General features: G+C 54.4%; 2 protein-coding genes across 2 annotated transcripts in view; one reads left to right on the top strand and one right to left on the bottom strand.

The window, feature by feature from the left end:
* The window catches only part of RSRC1 (arginine and serine rich coiled-coil 1), a 170600-nt gene extending 153266 nt beyond the window's left edge, over nucleotides 1–17334 (bottom strand). The window contains exons 1-3 of the mRNA XM_068165813.1: nucleotides 17254–17334; nucleotides 13147–13341; nucleotides 10314–10439 (exon numbers count right to left, since the gene is read on the bottom strand). Of these exons, the coding sequence (XP_068021914.1) occupies nucleotides 10314–10439; nucleotides 13147–13334 (314 nt within the window). The 5' untranslated portion in view covers nucleotides 13335–13341; nucleotides 17254–17334. The remainder of the gene's footprint in view (nucleotides 1–10313; nucleotides 10440–13146; nucleotides 13342–17253) is intronic.
* A 1498-nt stretch (nucleotides 17335–18832) lies between these two features.
* Nucleotides 18833–26712, top strand: SHOX2 (SHOX homeobox 2). Its single transcript, XM_068165789.1, has 5 exons — nucleotides 18833–19336; nucleotides 20589–20797; nucleotides 23381–23438; nucleotides 23541–23629; nucleotides 24261–26712. The coding sequence occupies exons 1-5, from the start codon at nucleotides 19060–19062 to the stop codon at nucleotides 24510–24512; spliced, it is 885 nt and encodes a 294-aa protein (XP_068021890.1). The 5' UTR covers nucleotides 18833–19059; the 3' UTR covers nucleotides 24513–26712.
* Nucleotides 26713–27480: the final 768 nt, after the last annotated feature.

Below are 27480 nucleotides of genomic sequence, written 5' to 3'. Positions count from 1 at the left end.
CATTGCCAAAGGGGGAAATAAAAGGGTTTGGGGGCAATAAGCAGCTCAGATTAGAACACAAACCCCAACCTGCACACATCCCCTTTGCTAAAAGGAGAAGCAGAAAGGGTCTGGGGCAATGAGCAGCTCAGTGGATAACACAAACCCCAACCTGCAAACACATCCATTGCCAAAGGGGGAAATAAAAAAGGTTAAGAGCAACAAGCAGCTCAATTTCTAACCCTTCCTGTGTACATCACACCTGGGCTGCTTTGGAACACAAGTTTACACCTAATTAGACTCCATTCTCAGCTCTACCCAAGCAGCACTTAGGCAGTCACATCTTTAAGGCTTTCTGGTTTTTGAGGGGGGTTTATAGCAATGAAAGGCATCAAAGCAACTGTCACTAGCAGCTCCTTGGCCTTATTGATAACTTAAGGGCCCTTGGCATTGCCTTGTGAAGTTTAATTTCCCACAGTGGTCAATTAGATGCAGGGAAGGTGCTTGGTGGTGGGTTGCTGCTCCAGGACATCTTCAGGGCTGCTCTATTTTTGCCACCAGAGTCAAGCAGGCAAACTGTTCAGTTCCCCCTTTCCCTCCCCCTCCCCCCCCAATTATTACAGCTGAAAAATATTTTTAGAAGCTCTTGGTGAGACAACCTTGTATTGGTCTAAGCTGACTAGGAGGGACCAAAGGCCAGGGCTACCCCCACCACACTTTCCTCCTTGGCCACCCAGAGGGGAGGAGGGGATGGAAGGAGAAAACCCCTCTGTTCTAAATGCACTGCCAGGACTCAGCTGCCAGCTGAGTTAAACCCAGGACAAACCTGTGACACAACAAGAGCCTCAATAAAGCCTGCAGGGTTTGATTTATTGGGGGGAGGAGGGGGATGGGGGTGAGAAGAGGAAATAGGATCTGAGGTGACCCTCCACAGAGAAACTGAAGAGTACATCAGCAAACTGAGCAAGCTGGGTTTTGCTCCTCCTTCCCTGCCCCAAGCCTTCATTTGAAGTTCAGGGAAATAAATTGGAGCAACCCCAAGAATAAATCCAGGCTGGGTGGAGAATGGACACAGAACAACCCTGAGGAGGAGGACTTGGTGGTGCTGGGGGTGCAGAGCTGGAGAGGAGCAGGCACCGAGCACTGCCAGCCCAGCCCCAGCCTGCCCTGGGCTGAGCCCCAGCAGTGTGGGCAGCAGGGGCAGGGAGGGGATTCTGCCCCTCTGCTGTGACCTTCCCTGCAGTACTAGGGCAGCTCTGGAGTCTTCAGCTCAGCACAGACAGGGACCTGGTGGAGCAGGGCCAGAGGAGGCCACAGCAATGCTGGCAGGGCTGGAAGCCCTCTGCTGTGAGGCCAGGCTGAGAGAGTTGAGCTTTGTCAGCCTGGGAAAGAGAAGACTCCAGGGAGACCTTAGAGCAGCCTCCAAGGATCTGAAGGGGGCTACAGCTACAGGAGAGCTGGAGAGAGACTTTAGACCAAGGCATGGAGTGACAGGTTGGGAGTGATAGCTTCAGACTGGAAGAAGCTGGATTGAGGAGGAACTTCTTGCCCTTGAGGGTTCTAAAGCACTGAAAAGCTTGTCCAGAAAAGCTGTAGAGGCTCTAAGCCTGGAAGTGTTGAAAGTCAGGTTGGATGAGACCTTGAGCAACCTGCTCTAGGGGCAGGTGTCCCTGCCCAAAGCAAGGGGATTGATACTGGATGATCTTTGAGGTCCCTTCCAAGCCAAACCAGTCTGATTGTGTGATACTACAGCAGCTGAATTAAATGCACATTCTGATGGACCCAAGCCTCCAAAGCTCCCCTTCCTCACCAGGGAGAGGAGAGAGAAACCTGCATGGTTTCCTAGAAGGGTTTGGAGGTCTGGCTACACATGAGCATGTGAATTTGGGTAGCAAGTACAGGCAGCAGGTCCAAACTTTGAAGCAGCAACTCCAGGAGCTGCTCCCAGATGAAATAAAGAAGTACTGCAATAGCATTGCTTGATTCCTTCCAGGACTTTCATCTGCTTCTTGCCTCCATTTCCAAAGCATTTTTATAGCCTCAGACAGCTTTTCAGGCCTGGCTGACGAGATGCCCCCAACCCTGTTCTTCACAGCTGTCATTTCTTGTTTCTCACAGCAGATAGAGAGAGCCAAGCAAGTCCCCTCTCCACCCACAGCTCTCAGTCAATGCTGCTCTTGTTACTCAAATTCCACTTCCTAATTCCTTCCATCTTCTTCCCATCAGACAATAAAACTCATACTGCCTGACACTGGCAGGATGGAGAGTCCAGAAGACCTTCACCCTCCCCCCAAGCCCTTCCTTTCCCACAGGCCACAGTTTAGCAGCCATGGAGGTTGGCTTACAGTTGGACTTGGTGATCTGAAAGGTCTTTTCCAACCTTGCAGGTTCTATGACAGCTCACATCAGCTATGCTAACACTCCCACAGGCAAGACCTCTAACTCTTCATCCCAAACCAGCTCCAACTTCCACTCCATCCAGCTGCACTATATTGAAATTATCTTCACAGGCTCCTCACAAATCACTCTCTTCAATCCACACAACTGTGATGATCTCTGCCCACTGCTGGAGCCACTCCAATCCATTCTCTAATTAACCTCTGCCTCCAGAAGCTGTCCAGCTCGTAAGGCTACTCACAATTTGCCTCTCTACCTGTCATTATCTCTTCTACTAGGCACTGCTGCTGAGATGTCTGCCTCAGGATGTACACCCCTTCATCTTTCCCTCCCCTAAAGGCCTGCATTTCCTCGTCAGAAAGAAAATTCTTCCTGAAGAAGACTCTTGATAGGAGGTTGAAGCAAGGTGGAGGTTGGGCTCATCTCTCCAGCAGTAAGGGATAAGAAGAGAGGCAACAGCCTCAAGTTGGACATTAGAAGAAACTTCTGCACTGAAAGGGTTCTCAAAGCCTGGCCCAGGCTGCCCAGGGAGGTGGTTGAGTCTCCATGCCTGGAAGTGTTTAAAAGAGGCAGAGCTGTGGTGCTGAGGGCCATGGCTTAGCCCCAGCCTTGGCAGAGTTGGAGAATGGTTGGACTGGATGACCTGAAAGGGCTTTTCCAGTCAAAGCAATTCTATGCTAATTGAAACTCACTCTGTAATCTATGAGCAGCTCTCCACCAGTGTGTACTAACCAGGACAGACAGAGCCTGGACCTCAAAGGAGGCTTTGCACAGATTGTGTCTTGATCCAACACTTGATATCAGCTGTAAGATCTGAGAGGGCAAGGGTTCAGTTTGGAAAGACTAAGACATGAATAGAATCAGAGAATCACTGCGGTTGGAAGAGACCTTCAAGATGAGCCAGTCCAAGCCTTACCCCAGCACTGCCAGCTCAGCACCCAACCACGGCCCTCAGCACCATATCCACACAGCTCTGAAACCCCTCCAGGGATGGGGACTCCATCACTGCCCTGGGCAGCCTGGCTCAGGGCTTGAGAACCCTTTTAGTCACCTGCACCACACTATAACAACTGAAGCATGGAAAAAAGGAGAGCAACTGAAGCCAGCCTCACTCCTGTTCACCAATCCAAGTGATACAAACACAAAAGCATTCATCTGTCCAAAGTCTTCCCAGCAGCACTGCCCTGTGCAATGCTGACTCTTCACTGGGGCACTTCCCAGCAGTGGTTTGCATTTACTTGAAAGAAGAAAGCTAAAAAAAGGGAACTCTCACAGACCAAACCCCCACCCCACACACAAGAGATGCCTGACCCTTGCCAGTGCTTTGAGTGCAGATCAACCCCAAAGGCAACAATCTCTAACTTCAGGGCAAGTTTCTCCTCATGTTCAGGTGGAGCCTCCTGGGTTTCTGTTTGTGTCCACTCCCCTTGTCCTATCACAGGATACCACCAGACAGAGCCTGGCCTCTGCTTCTTTCCCCCCCCAGCATTCAGATGTTTATAGGCATTGCTCAGGTCCCCTCTAGGGCTGCTCCTTTCCAGGCTCAACAGCCCCATGGCTCTCAGCCTTTCCTCCTCACAGAATCGTTCCAGTCCCTTCATCATCCTCATTGCCTCCCCTGGACTCTCTCCAGCAGTTCCCTGCACCTCTTGAACTGGGGAGCCCAGCACTGGTCACAATACTCCAGATGTGCTCTCCCCAGGGCACCTTGACCTACTGGCCACATTCTTAAGGCACCCCAGGACACCATGTAAATACCAGACAGGAAAAAGGATGAAGAAATGAGATGTAACCATGGTGCCCCCACACACACATTTGGAACTAAACACCCAACACTTCCTTCACTGCCAGCTCAAAGCTCTTGGTACCACAGAATGGTCTGGGTTGGAAGGGACCTCCAAAGGTCACCCAGCCCAACCCCCTGCACTCAGCAGGGACATCCTCCACTAGGTCAGGTTGCCCTGAGCCCTGTTGAGCCTCACCTTGAGTAAATTCTACACCCAGGATTAATTTGCACATGGTAGTTACCCTCCTTAGGTAGGTAAACTGGGGAGGGGTCTGGAGCACAGCCCTGTGAGGAGAGGCTGAGGGAGCTGGGGTTGCTTAGCCTAGATAAGAGGAGGCTCAGGGGTGACCTTCTTGCTTTCTACAACTCCCTGAAGGGAGGTTGTAGCCAAGTGGGGGTTGGCTCTTCTCCCAGGCAAGCAGCACCAGAACAAGAGGACACAGTCTCCAGCTGTGCCAGGGGAGGTTTAGGCTGAAGCTGAGGAGAAAGTTCTTCCCAGCAAGAGAGATTGGCCATTGGGATGTGCTGCCCAGGGAGGTGGTGGAGTCACCATCACTAGAGGTGTTCAACAAAGGCTTGGATGTGGCACTTGGAGCCATGGTTGAGTTGTCAGGAGGTGTTGGGGATTAGGTAATAGGTTGGATTCGATCTCTGAGGTCCTTTCCAACCTGATTGAATCTATGACTCTAAGTTACTCCCCTCAGGTAGCTACTGACTCTTACTGTGCCTGCCTTGGAGTTGAACTGCCTTAAAGAGCTCTCAAAGCAGCAGTTTGAAGCTTAAGGGAAAGGGAAAAAGCCAAAACACTTTGGGGGGAAAGAAAAAGCAAGTGTCTATTTAAAGGCAATCCTGGTGACTATTTAAATGCTCTCCAGAATTGCCCTTTAAATATTACATTTAAATCAAAATTAAATATTAAAGGCAATTCTGGTGACTATTTAAAGGCAATCCTGGTGAAACACTCTGTAACCACAGCCTGGAACCAACCCAAGGAATCAAGGTTAACATCTTGGGCTTAATTCTATTTAAAGCTCCTCTGAATTAAAAGGTTTGTGGTCCCAACTCCTGCTGCAAAAACATCTCCAGCTAGGACCAACTTGCAGAACAAGTGAGGAGCTCAACAGGAGCTCTCAGTGTGCACTTGCAGCCCACAAAGCCAATCAGATCCTGGGCTGCAGCAAGAGGAGTGTGGCCAGCAGGGCAAGGTGAAGAGAGTGGTGAAGCCCTGGAATGGGTTGTCCAGGGAGGTGGTTGGGGCCCTGTCCCTGGAGGTGTTCAAGCCCAGGCTGGACGAGGCTCTGGCCAGCCTGATCTAGTGTGGGGTGTCCCTGCCCATGGCAGGGGGGTTGGAACTAGCTGATCCTTGTGGTCCCTTCCAACCCTGCCTATGATACTATGATGCTATGAAGTGGCAGGGAAAGCTCTCCAAACATTAACAAGCCTCTCTCCACGTAGAAATACTCTGCAACCTGAGGTTCCTCCCCCACCCCCCCCAGCCCCAGTCCAGAGCAGCAGAATATTCTAATAAGAACTCCCCTAATCTTCACCCAGCAATCATTTCAAGCTGATATTATTATTATTCTCATTTCCTTGAATAATATCCATACTCCAGGGCCATTTTGCTCCTCATATTCAATATCTTGCACGCCTGCTATCAAGATTCCTTTCTTCATATCCTGTCACAGTATCAATCACTGCCTCCTGTCCACTCAATCCCCTTTTGATTTATCAGCCACCGTCTCGCTGGACTCCATAACTCGACCCAAACCATTTTAGTGAGACATTGACAAATAGCACCCAGGATCACATCAACCTGTTCCACTTAGTAAACTCAGAAACAGGAACTGTGACATCTCTGCATAAGTATTTCCATTCTGTTCCCCTTCCCCCCCCCCCTCCTCCTCCTCCCCTCCACCCCAGCCTGATGTATATTAATGAGGAGATGGGATTTGAAATGCTTCTCCCTACCATCAGCATCTAATATGATCAAATTAGGAAATGGGATGATTTATTAAATTCTGCAGAGCTGGAATATTTCTTTCCTTTCCTCCCCCCCCTTCTTCTCCTCTTCTTTCCCCCTCCCTCCCTCCCTCCCTGCCCTGTGTGGTTGGAGAAAGCGAAGCTGTTGCTTTCAATTTCCCCCGCCGAGGATCTCCTCCGCCGCGCCGCAGACGAATTATTGGCTTGGAAAAAAAAAACCAACCCAACACGAGATTGCAGGGAGGCAAAATGTTATTAAGCAAATGCTCAGTAAAACAAACTCAATCGGGGTTTTAAAACCCCCTAATTTAATGGAAATCTGGGTGCTTTGCCTGAAATTCACTTTGTGAGCTTATTAAGGGCCCGATTTGCATCGCGGCGGCTCGCTGGAGGACGGCGGCACGGGCAACGCGGTGCAAGGGAGCCCCACTTTTGTGACTCTCAGAGAAGGGGGGTGGGGGAAAAAAAAGGGAATGGATCTCCAATAAAACAGTGATAATAGGCATAAGTTTTCATAGCTCCTGAGAGAGAGCACCAAAACAAAAGCAAAGTGTCAATCTCATCGTAGGTTACAAACGAGATCTGCCGAGCGCTGCCAGCCCGGCCCCAGCCCGGCCTGAGCCCCAGCAGTGTGGGCAGCAGGGGCAGGGAGGGGATTCTGCCCCTCTGCTGTGCTCAGACCTCCCCATGCAGTGCTGGGGCAGCTCTGGAGTCCTCAGCACGGACAGGGGCAGAGCCAGAGGAGATCACAGCAATGCTGGCAGAACTGGAAGCCCTCTGCTGTGAGCCAGGCTGAGAGAGTTGGGGCTGCTCAGCCTGGAGAAGAGAAGGCTGCAGGGAGACCTCAGAGCAGCCTTCCAGGATTTGAAAGGGGCTACAGGAGAGCTGGAGAGGGACTTTGCACCAAGGCATGGAGTGACAGGATGAGGGCTGATGGCTTCAAAATGAAAGAAGCTGGATTGAGATTGGGCACTAGGAAGAAATCCCTCCCCAGGAGGGTGCTGAGGCACTGGAACAGGTTGCCCAGAGAAGCTGTGGAGGCTCCAAGCCTGCAAATGTTCAGAGCCAGGCTGGATGGAGTCTTAAGTAACTTGGTCTAGTAGGAGCTGTCCCTGCACATGGCAGAGGGATGATCTTGAAGGTCTCTTCCATGTTGTTATTCTGTGTGATACTACAACATCGGAATTAAAGGCCCATTTGAAGGGACCAAGGACTCCAAAGGTCCCCTTGCTCACCAGGTAGGAGAGAGAGAAACCTGCAATATTCACATTGATTCCTTAGACAATTAACAGAGTTGCTCAGGCCTTGAGTCAAGAACCTGCTTTAGCAGAGGGGTTGGACTAAATGTCCCCCAGAGGCCCCTTCCAGCCCCCACTGTTCCATGAAGTGCTGGCAGTGATACTCTGCCCACAACCCAGCAGCATTTCAAAGACAAGCAGCACAGAGCTGAGCTTTTTACTGCTATTGGAGCCAGTCCAGAGGAGGCCACAAGGATGATCCAAGGGCTGGAGCACCTCTGCCACGAGGACAGGCTGATGGAGCTGGTGGTGTTCAGCCTGGAGAAGAGAAGGTTCGGGGCAGGGGGGACACCTTAGAGCTGCTTCCCAGTACAGGAAGGCTGCAGAGGGACTTTTCAGGAGGGTGTCTGAAACAGGACAAGGGGGAAGAACCCAGAATCAGTCAGGTTTGATTTCCCAACCTGCAGAACAGCTTCCCTTTCACCTGGGTTGGAACATTTCACTGTGTTTCAAACACAATTAGCCAAAGAGTGAATAGAATAGACCAGGTTGGAAGAGACCTTGTTTGCAGGAGGGCTGCTGCAGACAGCACAGCAGCGTCCCTGCACACAGCTCAGAGGCTAAACCCACTCAGAGAGCAGTGAGAGACTTTAGATAACCAAATTGCCACTCCAAAGGCACTGCAGCAATAAGTGTCCAGGCAACTATTCTAATGAAGAGCTGTGAATAAGTCATGAGAGCAGCAAAACAGAAGAGAGAGCGCCAAACCTCCTGGCTTCCACGAGTGATTTTTCAGCACTGAGAGGCAACAGCTCTACTGATTAGCTATGGGGGGGGGGGGGGGGGAAATAATGCAGTGAGAGGTTTGACTCAATTCTTTGTGCACACACACACACACACAGAGTCACCTGGCTGCTGCTCTGCACACAGCTTGGATCTGCCTGAGAGCCTCCATTACATTCAACATCAAAATGCCAACAACTCCTTCTGACACCCAGAGAAAACTTCACCTCGTGGCTTCCCTTCCTAAAATGCACAGGAAAATAAATGGAGCTCCTTTAATTACAGGAGCAGGAAGCAGAGGTGGGGTTTTTTCCTAACCCCATTTGAAGCAGTTGCTTGAGATTTAAATAGTGGAATTGTTAATAGAAGCCTTAAGGTTGGGAAGGACCTTGAAGATTGAATTTGGGAGTGGAAATATTCATTGACCAACCAAGCTATGAACAACTTCAGTATTTATGGGGTGGGGAAGAGGGGCAGCAGAGGGAGGCAAGGAGCAGGGGGGGAAGAGGGGCAGCAGAGGGAGGCAAGGAGCAGGGGGGGAAGAGGGGCAGCAGAGGGAGGCAAGGAGCAGGGGGGGAAGAGGGGCAGCAGAGGGAGGCAAGGAGCAGGGGGGGAAGAGGGGCAGCAGAGGGAGGCAAGGAGCAGGGGGGGAAGAGGGGCAGCAGAGGGAGGCAAGGAGCAGGGGGGGAAGAGGGGCAGCAGAGGGAGGCAAGGAGCAGGGGGGGAAGAGGGGCAGCAGAGGGAGGCAAGGGGGGAGGGGGAAGAGGGGCAGCAGAGGGAGGCAAGGGGGGAGGGGGAAGAGGGGCAGCAGAGGGAGGCAAGGGGGGAGGGGGAAGAGGGGCAGCAGAGGGAGGCAAGGGGGGAGGGGGAAGAGGGGCAGCAGAGGGAGGCAAGGGGGGAGGGGGAAGAGGGGCAGCAGAGGGAGGCAAGGGGGGAGGGGGAAGAGGGGCAGCAGAGGGAGGCAAGGGGGGAGGGGGAAGAGGGGCAGCAGAGGGAGGCAAGGGGGGAGGGGGAAGAGGGGCAGCAGAGGGAGGCAAGGGGGGAGGGGGAAGAGGGGCAGCAGAGGGAGGCAAGGGGGGAGGGGGAAGAGGGGCAGCAGAGGGAGGCAAGGGGGGAGGGGGAAGAGGGGCAGCAGAGGGAGGCAAGGGGGGAGGGGGAAGAGGGGCAGCAGAGGGAGGCAAGGGGGGAGGGGGAAGAGGGGCAGCAGAGGGAGGCAAGGGGGGAGGGGGAAGAGGGGCAGCAGAGGGAGGCAAGGGGGGAGGGGGAAGAGGGGCAGCAGAGGGAGGCAAGGGGGGAGGGGGAAGAGGGGCAGCAGAGGGAGGCAAGGGGGGAGGGGGAAGAGGGGCAGCAGAGGGAGGCAAGGGGGGAGGGGGAAGAGGGGCAGCAGAGGGAGGCAAGGAGCAGGGGGGGAAGAGGGGCAGCAGAGGGAGGCAAGGAGCAGGGGGGGAAGAGGGGCAGCAGAGGGAGAAGAGAGGCAGAACCTTTAAGTAGTAAGACTGAGCCCAAGAGGACTTTATTAATGTAGGGTTGGGTTGTGGATTTTTTTTGCACTTGATCAAATAAAAACCAATGAGAAGTATATAAGAGATCTTCAAACCCAATTTTCTACCAGTAACAATTTCCTAGACTGCTCTGGGCAGGAAGGGACCTCCAAAGGTCATCTAGTCCAACCCCTAGCTCAGAAGGATCTCACATTAGGAAAGGTTTCAAGTGACACAGTTCAAACAATCACTGAGCAACTTGGAGTTGTTCAGCCTGGAGGTTCTGGGGGACCTCAGAGCTGCTTTCCAAGAGCTGAAGGGATCCTGCAGGAAGGCTGCAGAGGGACTTTTCATGAGGGTGTCTGAGAGAGGACAAGGGGAAATGGTGTGAAGCTGATGCAGAGCAGGGTTAGACAGGATCTGAGGAAGAAGTTCTTCAGTCTGAAGTTGGTGAGACACTGGAACAGGTTGCCCAGGGAGGTTGTGGATGTGCTCTCCCTGGGGGCTGGCCAGGTTGGATGAGGCCCTGAGCAACCTGGGCTAGTTGAGAGGTGTCCCTGCCCAGGAACCACAACCGAGATGTGAAATTCATGTTTTGAAGCAGCACAACACTCCTCCTTTTTGCTAGGGGGGAAAAAACCACCCAACCAACCAACCAACCACTCTTACCTTCTTGTTCTGCTTTTTGACCTTGATCTCTGGGACCTGTAGGATTTGCCTCTGCCCCTCGACCTGCTGCGGCTGCGTTTCCTCCGGGAGCCGTAGGAAGAGCTGCTGCTGGACCTGTGTCTGCGTCTGGAACAAAACCAAGCTGTTGTTTACACACAAAAAAAACCCAACCCAACCAAAACCAGGCACAGAACCCCTGAGAATTTAATTAGAAGGGGCACAAACTTGTGGGACTTCTGTGCTCTGCTGCAGAAGCCTCGGATGCTACTGACTCGATGATCTCCCAACCCAAATGATCCCATTAGCCTGGAGGAAGTAACTCCCATGCAGATGGGCAGTGCCCACCTTCAGGAGCTGGTAAGTCCAAGCTAGATGCAGAAAGGGTAGGTGGAGAATCAGAAGACAGCTGGTTAGCCTAGAATCAGGCACTGCACCCCCAGGGCAAAGCCAGGAGCACAACTCAGCTGTTGATGGTTTCCAGCCTCAAGAGCAGCTCGCTGCAGCTCCTCACCTCCTTGCCAAACCTCATGGAATTATTAAGGTTAGGAAAGATCTCTAAGATCATCAGGTTCAACCTCCTGCCCAGTACCTCTATGACCACCAGACTAGATTTGATGTTGAAGAAAACATTTAGAACAGAAACCCATCGTGGTGATCGGAAGCTCCCCAGAGGACTCCACAGCCTCCCTGGGCAGCCTGGGCCAGAGGCTCACCACTCTCACACTGAAGAACTTCTTCCTCAGCTCCACTCTAACCCTGCTCTGTCTCAGCTCCAAACCATTCCCTCCTTGGCCTGGCTCAGACCCCCTCAGCAAAAGTCTCTCTGCAGCCTTCCTGCAGGATCCCTTCAGGTCCTGGCAGGCAGCTCTGAGGTCCCCCTGGAGCCTTCTCCTCTACAGGCTGCACAGCCCCAGCTCCCTCAGCCTGTGCTCACAGCAGAGCTGCTCCAGCCCTGGGAGCATCTCTGTGGCCTCCTCTGGACTTGCTCCAACATCTTTAAACCCTAAACTGGGGAGAGGGACAAATTCCAAGCCTCAATCTTAACATTTCCCCTCCAACTCCTGAACACCTAACTAAACAATCACAATCCTTGTGAGAACCTTCATATTTGTAGCCCTTATTTTGCTTAATTGTTCTTCAAACCTAGCACCACATGGAAACACTTCTGCAGTTTAGGATGTGGTTGAAGTGATGTGAGCTCAGCTAGGATAAAGGAGCAGGTAGGTGATGGACCAGGAGTGCTGCAGCAGCCCACACTGGAAGAGGGATGGAAGGGAACTGCTACAGAACAAGCCTTCACCTGACACAGGAACACAATGCTCCTGCTAAATCCAGAGCAGTCACCTTACAGCCTGCTGCTTTTCATTCTGAGGGGTCAGGGATAAACCCAGCAGGATCCCAGCCTGTCACAGTGACTTACAGCCTGAATTAAGGGCAAAGCAAAGGTGCCAGCCAGATCCTAAAAGCAGACACTTTCCTCTCTTCTGGATTCAATTTAAGTCAGCTGGTGCTGGTCCAGGCTCTAATCTGCCTCAGAGCTCTGTTTTTATCTGTGAGGTAGCCATGCCTGCACTGGACTAAAGGGATTCATGAAGCTGCATCTCATCAGCATCTTGTTGGCATCGAAGCCCACATCATCTCCTGGTGTCCCCTAAGGGCTGTATGGAGATGCTAAGCAGGAACACAAGAAAGAAGGGATAAAAAAGAACCAAGAAACATCCACAAGCAGCCCTGTCCCTCACTGCCATCCTTCTGCCAAGTAAAGGCTTGGCAGGAGCAGTTCCTTACACATGGACAGGGCAGGTGGACACTAGGAGCATTTTCCAGCTCCACGGGAATTCACAGATACATAGAATGGCTTGCATTGGAAAACTCAGACCCAAAGCTCATCCAGCTCCATGGGCAGGGACACCTCCCACCAGCCCAGGCTGCCCAAGGCCTCATCCAACCTGGCCTTGAACACCTCCAGGGAATGAGCATCCACAGCCTCCCTGGGCAACTTGTGCCAGTGTCTCCCCACCCACACTACAAAGAATTTCTTCCTCATCCCCAGTCTCAATCTAAATTGGCCACCATCTGTTCAGTTTGATTCCTCATGTCCAACCCAAACCTTCCCTGGTGCAACCTCAGGCAACTTTTGCTGGAGCTCTGCCTTTCATACTGAACATTAGGAACAATTTCTTCCCCCATATTGTTATCATAGTATCAGTCAGGGTTGGAAGGGACCACAAGGATCGAGTACCAACCCCCCTGCCATGGGCAGGGACACCCCACACTAGATCAGGCTGGCCAGAGCCTCATCCAGCCTGGGCTTAAACAACTCCAGGGACAGCACCCCAACCACCTCCCTGGACAACCCAGGCTGCCCAGGGCAGTGGTGGAGTCCCCATCCCTGGAGGGGTTTCAAAGCCATGGAGATATGGTGCTGAGGGCCCTGGTTTGTGAGCACAAAGTTGAACACAGCTTCACCTCAACAGGAGCAGAAACTTCTTTCCAGTGAGGGTGGCAGAGCCCTGGAGCAGGCTGCCCAGGGGGGTTGTGGAGCCTCCTTCTCTGGAGACTTTCAATACATGCCTGGATGCATTCCTGGGTAGACTACCCAGGGCGATCCTGCTCTGGCAGGGGACTGGCCTCCCTCTCTGGATGTCCCATCCAACCTCTAACATGCTGTGAATCTGTGTGGCTCAGGGGCTGCAGGGGGAGATTTGGCAGCGCTGCCTTAAGGCTTGGACTTGACGACCTGGGAGGTCTTTCCCAGCCTGAGCGACTCCAGCTGAGAGCGCCTGGCTGGCAGCAGCTGCAGCAGGTGAGCAGCAGGTGAGCAGCACCCCACCTCTTCTCGTAGGAGTGTGAGCGCGGCTGGAGCTCTCTCCCGCGGGAGCCGGACCGGGACTTCCTGCCTGCCTTCTTGCGGCCGTAGCTCCTGCTGTCCGAGGAGCTGCTGGAAGACGACCGCCGGCGGTGCTTCTTCTTCCGCCTGCTCCGGCTCTCCTCCTCCGTGTCCGAGGAGCGGCGCCCCATCTGCACGCTGTGGGGGAGAAAAAGCCCAAAGAAATCCACACGCACAGATCTTCCAAACTGCAGGAAGGGCTCAGGGCTACCAACACCCGGGGCGCAGCAGCCCCGGGAGATGCTCCGGCGCGGCTCGGAAGGCGCCCGGTGAAAAGAAGGAGCTGGGGGTGCTGGTGGGCAGCAGCTGCAGACGTGCCAGCAGCGTGCTCAGGCGGGCAAGCAGGCCACCAGCAGCCTGGCTTGGATCAGCAATGGTGTGGCCAGCAGGAGGGGGGAAGGGATTGCGCCCCTGGGCTGGGCGCTGCTGAGGCCTCACCTCAAATACTGGGTTGGGTTTGGGGCTGCTCGCTCCAGGAAGGACATTGAGGGGCTGGAGGGTGTTCAGAGAAAGGCAACAGGGCTGGGGAGGAGCAGCTGAGGGAGCTGGGGCTGTTCAGCCTGGAGGAGAGGAGGCTGAGGGGAGACCTTATTGCTTTCTACAACTCCCTGAATGGAGGCTGGAGCCAGCTGGGGGCTGGAATCTCCTCCCGAGTCTCAGGTGATAAAAGGGAAAGAAATGGCCTGGAATTATGCCAAGGAAGGGGTAGGTTGGGGGTGAGGAATAATTTCTTTGCTGCAAGAGTGGTCAGGGATTGGCAGAGGCTGCCCAGGGAGGTGGAGGAGTCCCCATCCCTGGAGGTGTGGACATGGCACTTGAGGGCATGGTTTAGTGGCCATGGTGGTGCTGGGCTGATGGCTGGACTTGATCTTTGAGGTCTTTTCCAGCTGAAACAATTCTATGATTCTATATGTGCAAACTTGAATCACCAGGGTGTGGGAGGTCCTCCTCCCTCTCTACTCTGCCCTGCTGAGGAATTACTAGGAGGAGAAGGGGAGGAAGGAAAGGCACATTGAAAGGCCCCAGCAGCAAACAGATTGGTTCAGATCAGCTTAGAGCCTGGCTTATGTTCCAGGCATTCATAAGGAGGCAGTCTCCTGACCACCACATCAGCAAGGCTCATTCATGTCCATCACCCAGCCCAAAGCTTCCCCTCAGCCACACACTTCTCAGTCACTTCTGAATTTAGATCAAAGTGCTCTGGTCAGAGAGCAGAGCACAGAGAGCTCAAAAGATGCACCTCAAGACACCAGAAACTAGAGCAGCTTCATGCTGAAGCCCGAGCTGGAACATCATCACTTGAATGAGCTGCTTCCAGCCTCCTGGAGGCTCTGGTGAATGTCTCTGAGCTTCAGCATGCTGAAGGCCTGCAGTTTGTCTCACACTGAAGAGCTTGGCAACAGGAGGGCCCACAGCTGGACCTGATAATATTTCAATCCCTGGCCTGGAGGACCTCAGGGATTTTAATAGTTAATCTCTGCTGAAGTTTTGTCAAGTACAAGTACACACCTGTGCCTGGCCAAGAGAAACACCAACATCAACCATCTCCAACCAGCTCTTTGCATTTGGTAAGGCTGTGAACAAGCTAAATGAGCTCACCTGCTACCAGCCCTGCAACCTCCACCCTGCATTTGAAACAGATGATACAGGACACATTGCTCTAGAAAAAACATAGCTTCAACAGTGTGACAAAGATGAGGGCTAGGCTGGCCACCAGAACAGTGCCAGAGGCTCTCCAGGACCCAAAGGGAAGAAGGAAGAGAGACTGATGGGGTGGCAAAGAACAATGCTATGGGATAGAGACACAAACCAATATGGAACCCAAGCCCTGACAGCAAGGACAGCACCACTGATGCTGGGAGCAGGCACTGGGCAAGTCCCAGACTGCACTCAGCAGCAGAGGGGAACCACATTCAGGCACACAAGGATGGGGATGGAAGGCAGAAGGGACAAAGTCCTGCTGGGACAGCAGCCAGGGAAGAAGAGGCTGGACCCTGGGGATCCCTCAGCTTGCTCCTGAAGATGCCCTCCATGGGCTGCAGTCCCTTGGGGGGCAGTTGAGGCTCACCTGTCCTGTCCCTCCTCCCTGTAGGTGCCCAAGGTGTGGCACGAGCTGTGGCAGTGCCCTTGGTGTGCCCAGGAGCAAGTCTCAGGCAGAGCCTTTCTGCCCCCCAGCCCCTGGCAGGAGCTGTTCCCATCAGCTTCTCCCTGCTAGCAGCAGCCAAACCAACACAAAGTTCTCCTGTGAACATATCACAGCCTCAATACTCAGGAACACAGCTCTCAGGAGCAGGATGCTGAGTGAGCTCCTACAAGGAAGCAGGGCAGGAAAAGGAGGTCCTGTCTTTGCTAAACTCCCCCCTTTATACTCCAGAGGAGGTTTGTGGGATGGGATACACCTGTGGCTAATACAAGTCAGCTGCCCTGAGTGCTGCCCCTCCCAGCTTCAGCTCCTGGCTGACTGGAAAGGGCTAAAAGCAGAAGCCATGGGGACAAAACAACCTCCATGCTTGATCAGCACCAGATCCAAACAGGTTTTGTCTGTTAGCTACTATGAAAACTGGTTACAACTGACTTGCAGTCATCACTAACCACACCTTCATGGAGCACCTCTACAAACAAGATCCTTTCAAGAAATCCTAACCAATTTTAAGGGCACAGGTGGAAAATCCACCCCCTCAGTGTCCCCTCCCTTCCTGCTGAACTGTGAGCCCATCTGGAGGAGAGAATATACACCAGGAGATGACCTTCAGGCAGGAGAGCAGACAAACTGAGGTAAAATGTGTTCCAAGTCCTCCAGAAACATGGTCCCTGGATAAAAGTAGGCAGTCACCCTTTGCCTCATTGGAAAACATGAAGGAACAACTAATTTGTAAGGGTATAAATAGGGGGTGCATGAAAAAGAGTGTGGGCAGCAGGTCAAGAGAGGTTCTCCTGCCCCTCTTCTCTGCCCTGGTGAGGCCACAGCTGGACTATGTGTCCAGTTCTGGGCTCCCCAGTTCAAGAGAGACAGGGAGTTGTTGAGAGCCAGGTGGTCTCCCCTCAGTCTCCTTCTTCCAGGCTGCACAACCCTAGGTCCCTCATCTGTTCCTCACCCAGCCCTGTTCTCCAGACCCTTCCCCAGCTTGGTTGCTCTTCTCTGGACCTGCTCCAGCCCCTCAATGTCCTTCTTGGAGTGAGAAAACCTTTAAGACCAACCATTCCAATCCTTAACCCAGCACTACCAGGTCACCACTAAACCACGTCCCTCAGCACCCCATCTCCAAGGCTTTTAAACGCCTCCAGGGAGGGCGACTCCCGCAGTTCCCCGGGCAGCCTGCTTCTCTTATCACCCAGGGAATCAAAACATAGAGCAGATTCCGAGGGCAGGTAGCAGGGTCAGCAAGCTCCACCAGAAGCACGGGGGTGCTCCCCGCTCGCACGGGGCGGGGGTGCTGCCAGTACACAGCCAGAGGGCACAGGGACTTGCAATTGACAGGGCAGTCGGTTTCCCGCAGCGCCGCCGGGCCGGGCTGTGCTTCCCAGGCAGCTGCTCGGCGCTGCTGGCTATCACAGACACACACACCCCCGCTCCCCGGCGCTCCCCAGCCTCAACCCCCAGCTCCCAGCAGCACCAGGCTGCCGGGAAGCCGAGCCCAGCACCGCTAGGACCCCCGCGGCCGGGACAAGAGGCTCGGAACAGGAAGCAACCCGCAGCCTTCCCACGCGGGTCCCGGCGGGCGAGCCCCGCAGGGCGGCGAGACCCCCGCGGCCAGGGCGAGAGGGCCGCGGCGGGAAGCCAGCAGCAGCCTTCCCACGCCTGCGGCCGCCGTCCCGGGGCCCCGCCACAGCCGGGGGCGGCCGGGCCGCGGCGGCGTCATGGCAGCACCACGCAAGCCAGCCCCGGCCGCCGCTCCCCGCTCCCTGACCCCGCTCCGCAGCCCGGAGCCGCCGCGGCCCCGGCAACCGCAGCAGGCCGCAAGGCGCTCCCGGCCCCCGCGGCTGCACCCCGCGGCACCTCGCCTCGTCCCTGCCGGGGGTGGGCTCACCGCAGGGCTCCACCAGTGTTACCTGAGGGGTGGAGAGGCCGGAGCGAGCCGGGGGAGCAAAGGAGCGGCCGGGCCGCGGCTGCCGGTTTGAGCGCAGCGCCTTCCTGGGCGGCGGGCAGGCAGCAGCAAACCACCGCCGAGTGCGGCCTGAGGCCTAGGCAGCGTCGCCGAGAGCCGAGCAATCGATGCGACAGACGCTCTAGCCGCCCCGGCGGGGCGAACCCCCCCCAGCCCCGCGCCCCGCCCCATCCCTGTCCCGGGGTTGAGAGTCCCCGGTGCCCACAGGCAGCGCTCGGTGCGCTGGCTGAGGCATGGTGACGGCCGCGACGACTTACCGGCGCGTTGCCGCGGATGACAGGCTCCGTGGGGAGAGGAGGGTTCCTTGTGTTCAGCCCAAAGTGGTTAACGGGGGTGGGTTAACCGGGGTCGGGGGGGCAACGCTTCCCCCCGCGGCGTGGGCACGGCATCGCGGCTGAGGTGTGCAGTGGGAAAGGGAGAACCCCAACCGCCACCCATAGAGCCGGGCCGAGCTCAGTCTCCGCCGGGCAACGGCGAGGAACGCAACGCAAACGATTTCGTCCCTCCGCTTATTTTTGGTTTTCACCGAATTCGGTTAGTTTAAGGCGAGTTCCCGAGCTCACGCACCCCGTCACGGGAAGCACGAAGTGTGGCGTGAGGATAAACAAAACACATGGATGGAAGAGCAGCTGATGAGCATCCTCCCGGGCGGGATGTTGCCAGCTGTCCTGTGCCCCCCACCTCACCCGGTACCAAAAATTTCCTCCCCCCCGAACGGGCGGGGACACCGGCGGGCCCGTTTCACCGGCGGTGGAACCCTGTGGGCTGCCTGGAACGGAGTAACCGTAAACCGTGTCCCATCGCCGTCGCTGCGTGTTTAATTGGATCTGATGAAATGTTAATTCCATCCTGCTCAAGTAAATAAACACTCTTTTAAGTAAAGTCATCATCCCAGAGGTCAGATGAAAAATCAATTCCATAAACAGGAGTTAAACAATTTGGAATCGTTTAATAGAGTTCTAGGGAAGGTGGGAAAGGGGCAAGATGTGTCCACAAAAGTAACGGTTTAACGGGATTCCGACAACAAAGGGAAAACAATATTAACCAGAAATAGCGGAATTTGCCCTAATCCGATGCCTGGGATGAGAAACCCTTCCCGCTGCAGTTCTATTGTCACTGGCAATTAGCCCTTCATTTATTCAGTGGATTTGGGCATCCACGGAGGAACTTTTCCGGCTCCCTCGGGGCCGCTTCCACGGGCAGACTCCCGCTCTCCCTCTGCCCCATACAGAGGGAGGGAGGGAGGCGACAACCCCTCAGCCCCCTCCCGGGGCCGCCCCGACCTACGTGGGGCGGTCCGCGGGTGCGGAGCCTGCGCACCCCCCCACCACATCCCCGTCCTTTGGCCACTCCCCCGCAGCTCCGGCCCCTTCTCCCGCTCCGCTCTCGCCCGGGACCCGGCACACGGACCCGCTCCTAATTAAATTAATTAGGGCAGCTCGCGGGGACGGGTGGGCCGGTGGTGCCTTGGCCGCAGTGCCCCGCGGCGGGCGGCGAAACCGGGCGGGCGGCGGGGGGGAAAAATCAAAAAAAAAAGGGGGTTCCATTCAGAGCTCCGAGGGGAGGTAATTCTCTGGGAACAAGGGGCAGGCTTTGCAAAGTATAAATAGTGCCACTTGAATCGCGGCTGTCTCTGTCAGACCCCGAGAGCCCTGCACGTCGGGCGGCACGGCACGGCTCGGAACGGCCCGAAACGGCCCCGTGGATGCCCGCCCGGGGAGCCGGGGCAGCGCGCCCCTGAGCCGCGGCCATGGAAGAGCTGACGGCGTTTGTCTCCAAGTCGTTTGATCCCAAAACGAAGGAGAAGAAGGAACTCATCACCTACCGGGAGGTGCTGGAGAGCGGGCCGCTGCGAGGAGGAGGAGGAGGAGGAGGACCGAGGGAGAGCGGTGGAACCGCGGCTGAACCGGGCCGAGACGAAGCGGGCAGCCCCGCGGCAAGGGCGGGCAGCGGGAGGTCCCCGCCGCGGGAGCCCGACGCCGCCGCCGAGAGAGCCGCCGAGGCAGCCACCCCCAAGCTCAGCGACGGTAACGATGGCACCGGGGGCTTCCCCTTCTTTCCTTCCCCATACCCTCCGTCGGGGTTGGGACGCGGGGAGCGGGCGATGGACGCGCACCGGGAGAGACGGACCCGCGGCGGCGGGGGGAAGGGGCTCGGCAGCGCCCGTGGGGAGGCTGCGATCGGTGTTGACGGGTGGCTTTCCGCCCTTTCCCGGTTACGGGAAATAGGCGGCCAGCCCCGAAGTTTACATTAAAATATTTGAACAAACATTTAACTTGCTCCTAACGCGCTCCACTGTCGTTCAGCATCCCACGGGAAAGCCCCGCTGCCAACGAAACCCCGGCCGGGCGGGCCCTTTCGTTCCTCCCTCCTGTGAGTCCCGGTTGCGCGGACACGCGTGGGCCCGAGCAGCGCTATCGACGCGCAGCCCAATCTCCGCGCCCCACTGTTCCACGCAGGGTGGATTTCTTCTTAAATTCTCCGTTGTTTTTCCGTACCGGGGGCTATGCCCGTACCGGGGCCGCTCTCGCTAGCTGCGGGAAGAGCGGGGAGCAGCGCGGAAATCTCCGCGCCCATCCGCGGAGCTTATTCCTGTCGCTAAGCTGGGATCCGCCGTACCCTGCCGCCGCTTTTGTTCGGGCAAACGTTCGCGGTGGAACACGGGTGAATCGGGAGCATCCCCGGGGAGAAAAAAAAAAAACAACTGAGAGAAAAGGGATAATAAACAAATTTGATGCTCACGGGCCGGGGCAGGGCCGGGCGGGCAGCTCTGCGGCGAGCAGGTTCCGCGGGGCTCCGCTTAGCGACACCGGCGGTCCGGTCCGGGGCCAATCTCGGGAAGAAAAATTAAGCAACGAAAAGAAATCCACCCGGGAGCGAACCGGGCTCGGAGGGGCTGCGGTGATCGGCGGAGAGCACCGGAGACCTGTTGCTGCGCTTCTCCCCGGGCTGGAGACCCGGAGCCCGAGGAAGGGCTGGGCTCGGTGCGGACCCTCCGGGTGGATGCCAGGCTGCGGGAAGCGGCCCCGCCGGGCCCCCATTTTCCCCAACGCCAGCGGTTAACGGAGCCGAGCGGCGGGGCCCGGAAAAGGCAGAGGCCGAGGCGGGCGGGCCTAGCTCGGCCCGGGAGCACAGGCCCCGGCCCCGGGCTGTGGGGGGGGTGTCCAGCCCGGAGGGCTCGGGGATGAGCTGGGGCTAACCCCCTAACCTACCCCTCCGAGCTGAAGATAGGGGTGCCCTGTGCCAGCCGAGTCTGACTGCCGCCTATGTCGTGCCCAGTGTCCCCAGAGCTGAAGGAGCGCAAGGAGGATGCGAAAGCGATGGAAGACGAAGGGCAGACGAAAATCAAGCAGAGGAGGAGCCGGACGAATTTTACCCTGGAGCAGCTGAACGAGCTGGAAAGGCTTTTTGACGAGACCCACTACCCGGACGCGTTTATGCGGGAGGAGCTGAGCCAGAGGCTGGGGCTTTCTGAGGCCAGGGTGCAGGTAGCCAAACCCTGCGGGGATGCGTGGGGTGCCCGTGGGGGTGGACGTGGGTTCCTCGTTCAGGAGCCAACTCGGTAAAAGCCGGTCGTGCCCCTCTCCCCACCGCGCCTGACTCGGGTTGTCAGAGGAGAGGGGAGTGCTGCCGGTACCGAATTGCACCCGGTAAATCTGTACGATCCGCTCTCCCCACCGGGGGGAGGTTACGGTGGTTTGACTCTTTGCAAGTCCCCTGCCCCTCGCTGCGTTGTGTTTGATTTAATCTCTGCGGTCATTTCACCTCGGCAAGGAGCTGCAGTGGCTATTTTGCTGGCGTGGGTTGTGGTTCCTTCTCTGGGTGGCTTCTGGCTCGCCGGGAGGACGCAGCAATTAACTTTATAGATGTAACGACCATAAACTAAATTAACAACTAAGTGCAAAAATAAATTTACAACCCGCTTCTCCTCGTAGTTTTTAAACCGGGAAGGGAAGCAGCAGGGGAAAAAAAACCGGAGCCAAGTGCACAGCCCGGCTTTGTTCGGCTTCATGGAATACAGAAATCTGGGATAAAATCAGGCGATTTTAGGCACCGAAAGAGCTTAACCCCCCGCGTTCTAACCTTCCCGAGTTCTTTCAAATTGGGTTCTTGGGCTGATTTCTGCGACTTTAATCGGGATGAGAAGAAGAGTGAGGAAAGGAACTCCTCAGATGAGGACAAATGTAGTTGCTGCTCTGTGTTTCCGTCCGAATAATGCGGAGAAAATGATGGTCATCATTATTTCTCTGAACACATGGAGTAGTTTTAGGCCCCGAACATCTGCAGCTCTTAAAGTGTTGCTGTAACAGATACTTCCCCCACACACACACACACTGCCGCCCCCCCCCCCCTCCCCCCCCCCTCGCCCTTCTCCTTTCCTCGATCTTTGTGCTCCCGGGCCACCATCTGCACCCAACTATTTGCCTTGTGGGGCTTGTTGTTGCAGGGTTTAGGACTGGAAACGCAGCGGCCACCTTGAACCGAAAAATTGATAATAAGCAGCTTTGCTCATCGCAGCCTAATCAAATTAAATAGAATAACATTTAAAAGCTCTGGGCTATTTTTTTTTGTCCCCCCCTCCCGTTCCTAACGTCAAATCGGAACAAAACCGAGCCTAAAATAAAAAGTTCAGGGGGTTCAACTTGTCTGAGAAGGATGGAGAAAGGAGGGTGCTTGGTGCTTCCTTCTGCGGGCTCGACAAAGACCACGGCAGCAGCAGCAGCAGCAGCAGCGCATAATCCGCGCTCCCTTGATGCCAAATCGCCGGGTGCATAATAACTTGGGGGAGATTTACATAGATTAAAGCTTTCCCCTTCAAACTCGTTCCGCGAAAACGCTTTGCAATAGTATTTATTTTGTTTATTTCTTTTTTTTTACTTTGCCGCGGATCCGCGCTGATTAGTGGATTCACGGAGGGAATTTCCAGGGGAAAATGTGGCTCTTGGGCAGGTTTTCTTCGGATGAAGTAAATGACAGGGCGAGGGGGAAAAATCGTCTTTATGTTTGTCTCCGCGTGTTAGACCTCAAAAACAAACAAACAAAGGCTATTTAATTTTTTTTGGCCGTGTTTGGTGGTAGTTGAGGAGGGAATTTCTTGGTGGATATGGCTTGTGAGACACGGTGCAGGAGTCTGGCTTTCAGCAGGGCTGTTTCCAGGCACTTTCTCCGTCTTTTCCCTACTCCTCTCTCAGCCAGCAGAACTTTATTCCGGGAATTTATTCCAGCGATTCCATCCCTAATATTAAAAGGATGTTCTTGGCTAAACGCGCAGCCCGTTCTGTGGAAGCAAATTAGATTAGCATGATAATGAGATAATTATTCCGCTTCTGAGCCCCACTCCGCTGCACAGAGAAATTCCCAACTTCCAGGGAGCAAAGCTTTTATGGCCAAAATTCTCCCTTTTCCCCCCAACCGGCCTCTCCCCTCCCACCGCCACCCCCTCCCCCACAAAAAAAAACCCAACCAAAAAGCCCAAAGCAAACAAACAAAACAACCCCCAAACGACCAAACCAAACCCCAAACCAAACCCAACAGCAAACAAAAACCCAAACAAGCACAACCGCCAAACTCCTGGGGGTTTATTTCTTGGGGGGGAGGGGGGGAGTGGGTGTTGATTTTGGGGTTTGTGTTTGTTTCTATTCTTTTTTTTTTTTCCTTGAGGATACAGCTAATTAATTAATGTATTAATGAGCACCATCTTCCCAGGCCTGGCCGATGCAAACCCATTATCGCCAGGATTAGATATCAGGGGGGGTGATTTGAGGTCTTTTGGGACTCTGATGTGGAAAGCTGAAGCTGGGGCTCGGAAAGTGATTTCTCGTTGCCGAGCCCTCTGTAAATGACCGTTTTCGGTATATTTTTAGCTCTCTATACATTATTTATATGTCTGTATTTCCCCCCACGCACCCCTTTCCCTTCATATTCCGGAGCTGGGCGGGGGGGGCAGCTCGGGAGGATGGAGCCCAGCCACGTTCCTTTGTTTTCCGGGGTTTTCTTTTAACCCTCAGTGGGTTTATTTTTTTTTACCGTGACCCCCGTGTTCCACCCCCTCCCCACTCCTCTTCCCTCAGGTCTGGTTCCAAAACCGAAGAGCCAAATGCCGAAAGCAAGAAAACCAACTCCACAAAGGTACTGAGGGAAGAAGGGGGGATGCGGGGTGGCTCAGACACGCGTAGAGGGTACTGCGGGAGAGTCTTCTCCACGCTGACCCCTTGCCCTACGTCCCTGCAGGGGTGCTGATCGGTGCTGCCAGCCAGTTCGAAGCTTGCCGGGTGGCTCCGTACGTCAACGTGGGTGCGCTGCGGATGCCCTTCCAGCAGGCAAGTGGGCGACAAGGGCACACTCACGGGGTCCCCCTCGGCTGTGGGTGGGTGGGTGGGAGAGTAACAGACAGGGTCACCTTCGGCTGTGGGTGGATGACACCCATGAGGTCCCCCCGGTTGTAGGTAGGTGAGTGACAAGGGGACACCCACAGGGTCCCCCTCGGTTATATATGTCTGACACCCAAAGCATTCCCCTCCGTCGTGGGTGGGCAAGTGACAGGGAGACGTGTCCCCCTCGGTTGTGGGTGGGTGACAGAAGGACACCCACGGGATACCCCCAGTTGTGGGTGGATAACATCTCCAGCATGCCCTACTTGTAGATGGATGGGTGGCAGGAGGACACGCATGAGGGTCCCCTGGTCATGATGGGTGGATGACAGGGTGATATCCACGGGGTCCTCCTCGATTGTGGGTGGATGACACTCCTGGAACTCCCCTGGTTGCGGGTGAGTGAGTTCAGAGGAACACCCACGGGGTGCCCTCAGTCGTGGTGGCTGGGTGGGTGACAGAGGAACACCCATAGGGTGCCCTTGGCCGTGCCGGGTGGGTGGCAGGGGGACACCCACGGGGTGTCCCCAGTCTGGGTGGGTAGGTGGGTGGATGTCTTCCACGCAGGTTGTCTCGACAGGTTCAGGCTCAGCTGCAGCTGGACAGCGCCGTGGCCCACGCCCATCACCACCTCCACCCGCACCTTGCCCACGCACCCTACATGATGTTCCCCGCACCTCCCTTCGGGCTCCCGTTGGCCACCTTGGCCGAGTCCGCCTCCGCCGCCTCCGTGGTGGCCGCCGCCGCCGCCGCCAAGACCACCAGCAAGAACTCCAGCATCGCCGACCTCCGCCTCAAGGCCAAGAAACACGCCGCTGCCCTGGGGCTGTGACCTGCCGGACCTGGGCCTTTTACACACACAAAAAAAAAAAAAGAAAAAAAAAAAGGGGGAAAAAGGAAAAAAAAGAAAAAAATAAAAAGAAAAAAACACAAGAAAGAGAAGAGGAAGAAAAAGAACAAAAAGAGGCGGGAGAGGAGAAACGGACGGGAGATATATAGTTATTTAAAGAATTAGAGGAACTAGGCACGCAGCTGGGAAGTTCACAGGTTTTGAAACTGACCTTTTTCTGCGAAGTTCACTTTAATACAAGAAATTTGATAAGAGAGGCGGGCCTCCTTTCACCTTGCATCAGATACTTGAGTTGAACAACCACGTCTGGAATAGCGACATAAAATTAAAAGAGGGGAAAAAAGGGGGAAAAAAAGAGAGAGAGAGAAAAAAAAAAAGACGACGACGAAGAGGGGGGGAAAGAATTAATAATAATAAAAAAAGGGGAAAATGAAAAGAGAGACAGTGATTGCTCTGCGAATTTCTAATGGGAAACTGTCCGGGATACTTCCTCCAGCAGCATTCCGGGTTGCATGTGTTTGTATTTCATTGATGGAGTCCTTTGATTCACTTGCACTTCACCCTCATCTTTAGTAGGAAACAAAACAAAACAAAACAAAAAACCTCCCACCACAAACCAAACCAAACAAACGTGGCTGGGTTCTGCCGCTTTTAATCTTGGAGGGAAGCAGGAAAAAGAGAGGGGAGATCAAGCGCTACCTTTGCCGCGCTCTGAAATCTTACCTTTTGGTTGGCCCCTTTTGCCGTCCCACCTCGGAAATAAAAAAGGAGCGGAAAGCATCAGGAGAGCAGCGGAGTGTTGCCTCTCTTTGTCCTGAGGGCATAAAAAAGAAAAAAAGAGGGAAAAAAAAAGGAAAAAAGGGAGAAAAAAAAAAAGAGAAAAAAAATAAAAGAGGAAAAAAATAAAAGAGGAAAAAAAAAACAAATAGAAAGAATATTTAATTCCCAAGCACCGCTTGACACCACGGCGAAGTCCCAAGACGAGGTACTGGGTAGATGTAAATTATGTTGATACACACGAACAAAGTTTATTTTTGGCTATAACTTGTGAATCGATGGTTGACTGTCAAACGTTTTGCATTTTTTTTCCTCTCATAAAGGTGTATCTATTCGCGTAACCTTGTGAGTTATTTTTGGTTCCTTGGGTTGGTCGCTTTATTCTTAATTATTATTAATTATTCTTAATTATTATTATTAATTAATTATTATTATTATTGTTTCAAAGACCTATAGCTATTTAACCTGGGGTACGGTGCAGTTTGACCTGGTTTGGTGTGGTTTTTTTTTTTACCCCCACCCACCCCCTCCCCCCTCCAGTTTCACCATCAGCCTCCCCCTTCATGCTTCTTGCCAAGACGAGAGGAAAAGCTCTTCCACGCGACCTTCGGGGCTGGACGGGCTTTGTATCTATTTGTTCTCCATGAAAACAAGATTATTTATATTGACCATATTTTTTCTAGTGTATTTTAAGTTATTTAAAAAGAAGAAAAAAAAAAGAAAGTAAAGGGGGAGGGAGGGGGGGAAAGAAAAGAAAGAAAAGAACAAGAACATGAAGATGCTGTTTTCTCACGGCGTTTGGTGTCAGTACAATATATATTTTGTTCCACTCAGGTTGGCTTCACCTTCTCATTTATTTTTACTTTTATTGTGTTATTCTTTTCTCTCATCCATTCTCGAACTCACGGATGAAATAAGTGCCAAGTAATGAATTTTAAGACACTTTGCGACCTATTGACTGGGATAAAAGGGTAACGTTTCAGTGGACGGTTTCATCCCTGGTGCTGTTAACAGTGTTAAATCGTCGGTGATATTCTTTCTTTGCTGTGTTTGACGCCTTCTGTAGAGCTCGCACCTTTCTTTCTGCTCCGTAGATATCGCGACAAAGCCGATAGCGCCCAGCACGACGAGGAAGCGCCGCTCACCTCCGCGCAGCTTTTCTTTTTTACCACTTTCTGTCAGTTTTCTGCTTCGCAAAACGCCTTTTAATTTGGCTTTTTCTTTCTTTCTTTCTTTTTCACTTTTATTTCTTGCTTTTATGTTTCCTTTTCTCTGTTCTTTTTCTCTTTCTCGTTCTCTTTTAGTTATTTATTTTTTTTCTTCAAGACAAAAAACCCCAAAACAAACCCCACGACAACAACCCAACCCCGCAGACCGGTGGAAGTTACATAGCAATTGTGTCTTTACAAGTTCTGTCAAGTTCCCTCAGGTAATAAAAATCGAGGAAAGTCTAACGGCTCCAAATATTTTCCAGGGAAGGACTGGGAGGGGGAATTTGCACCGAGCCTCCTCGGCTCCCGGCCGTGGGCAGAGCCTCGCACCCCGCGGCCGGGAGGCTCGGGGCACAGCCCGCATCCCGCTGCTGGAGACGCCCGGCCCCGCAGTGCCGTAGCGATCCGCTCCACGCCGGGTGCCACCCGCCAGCCCCGTCCCTGCTCTGCCCTAGCCGACACAGAGTCCTGCATGGAGCCTGCTCCTCCATGCTGTGCCTGCCGGGACGCCTCTGTTCTTCCGACGGGTCCCTGAGGGGAAGGCTCCGGCTATAGGGGGTCCCTAGGAGGAGAAGGCGTCCATCGTGGGATGTTCTTGTGAGGGAAGATGCCCACTGTGAGGAACCTTGTGTGGGAAGGTGCCTGATTCGGGCGTCCCTGAGAGGGCAAGCCGCCCCCACAGTGATTATTGAGAAGGGAAGGTGCCCACCATAGTGAATGCTGCGAGGGGAAGACGCCCGTCAAGGGGTGTCCTTGTGAGGGGAAGGGGTCTGCCACAGTGAATCCCGTGAGGGGAAGGTCCTCGCTATGGGGGGTGCCTGTGAAGAGAAGGCGCCCGCCACGGGGTGCCTGTGAGGGAACGGAGCCCTCCTCGGTGCCCCCGAGCCCATCTGCGGAGACCGGCAGCGCCTGCGGAAAGGCGCCGGCTCGGCGCTGCGGGGAGGAAGCCGAACGCTGCCCGA

Source organism: Melanerpes formicivorus, unplaced genomic scaffold, assembly GCF_026170545.1.
Source record: "Melanerpes formicivorus ecotype bairdi unplaced genomic scaffold, bMelFor1.0.p_v2 SCAF_93, whole genome shotgun sequence".
In the NCBI taxonomy this organism is placed as follows: Eukaryota; Metazoa; Chordata; class Aves; order Piciformes; family Picidae; genus Melanerpes; species Melanerpes formicivorus.
Note: the sequence above shows the minus strand (reverse complement) of the source record. Positions and strands in the feature narration are given on the sequence as shown.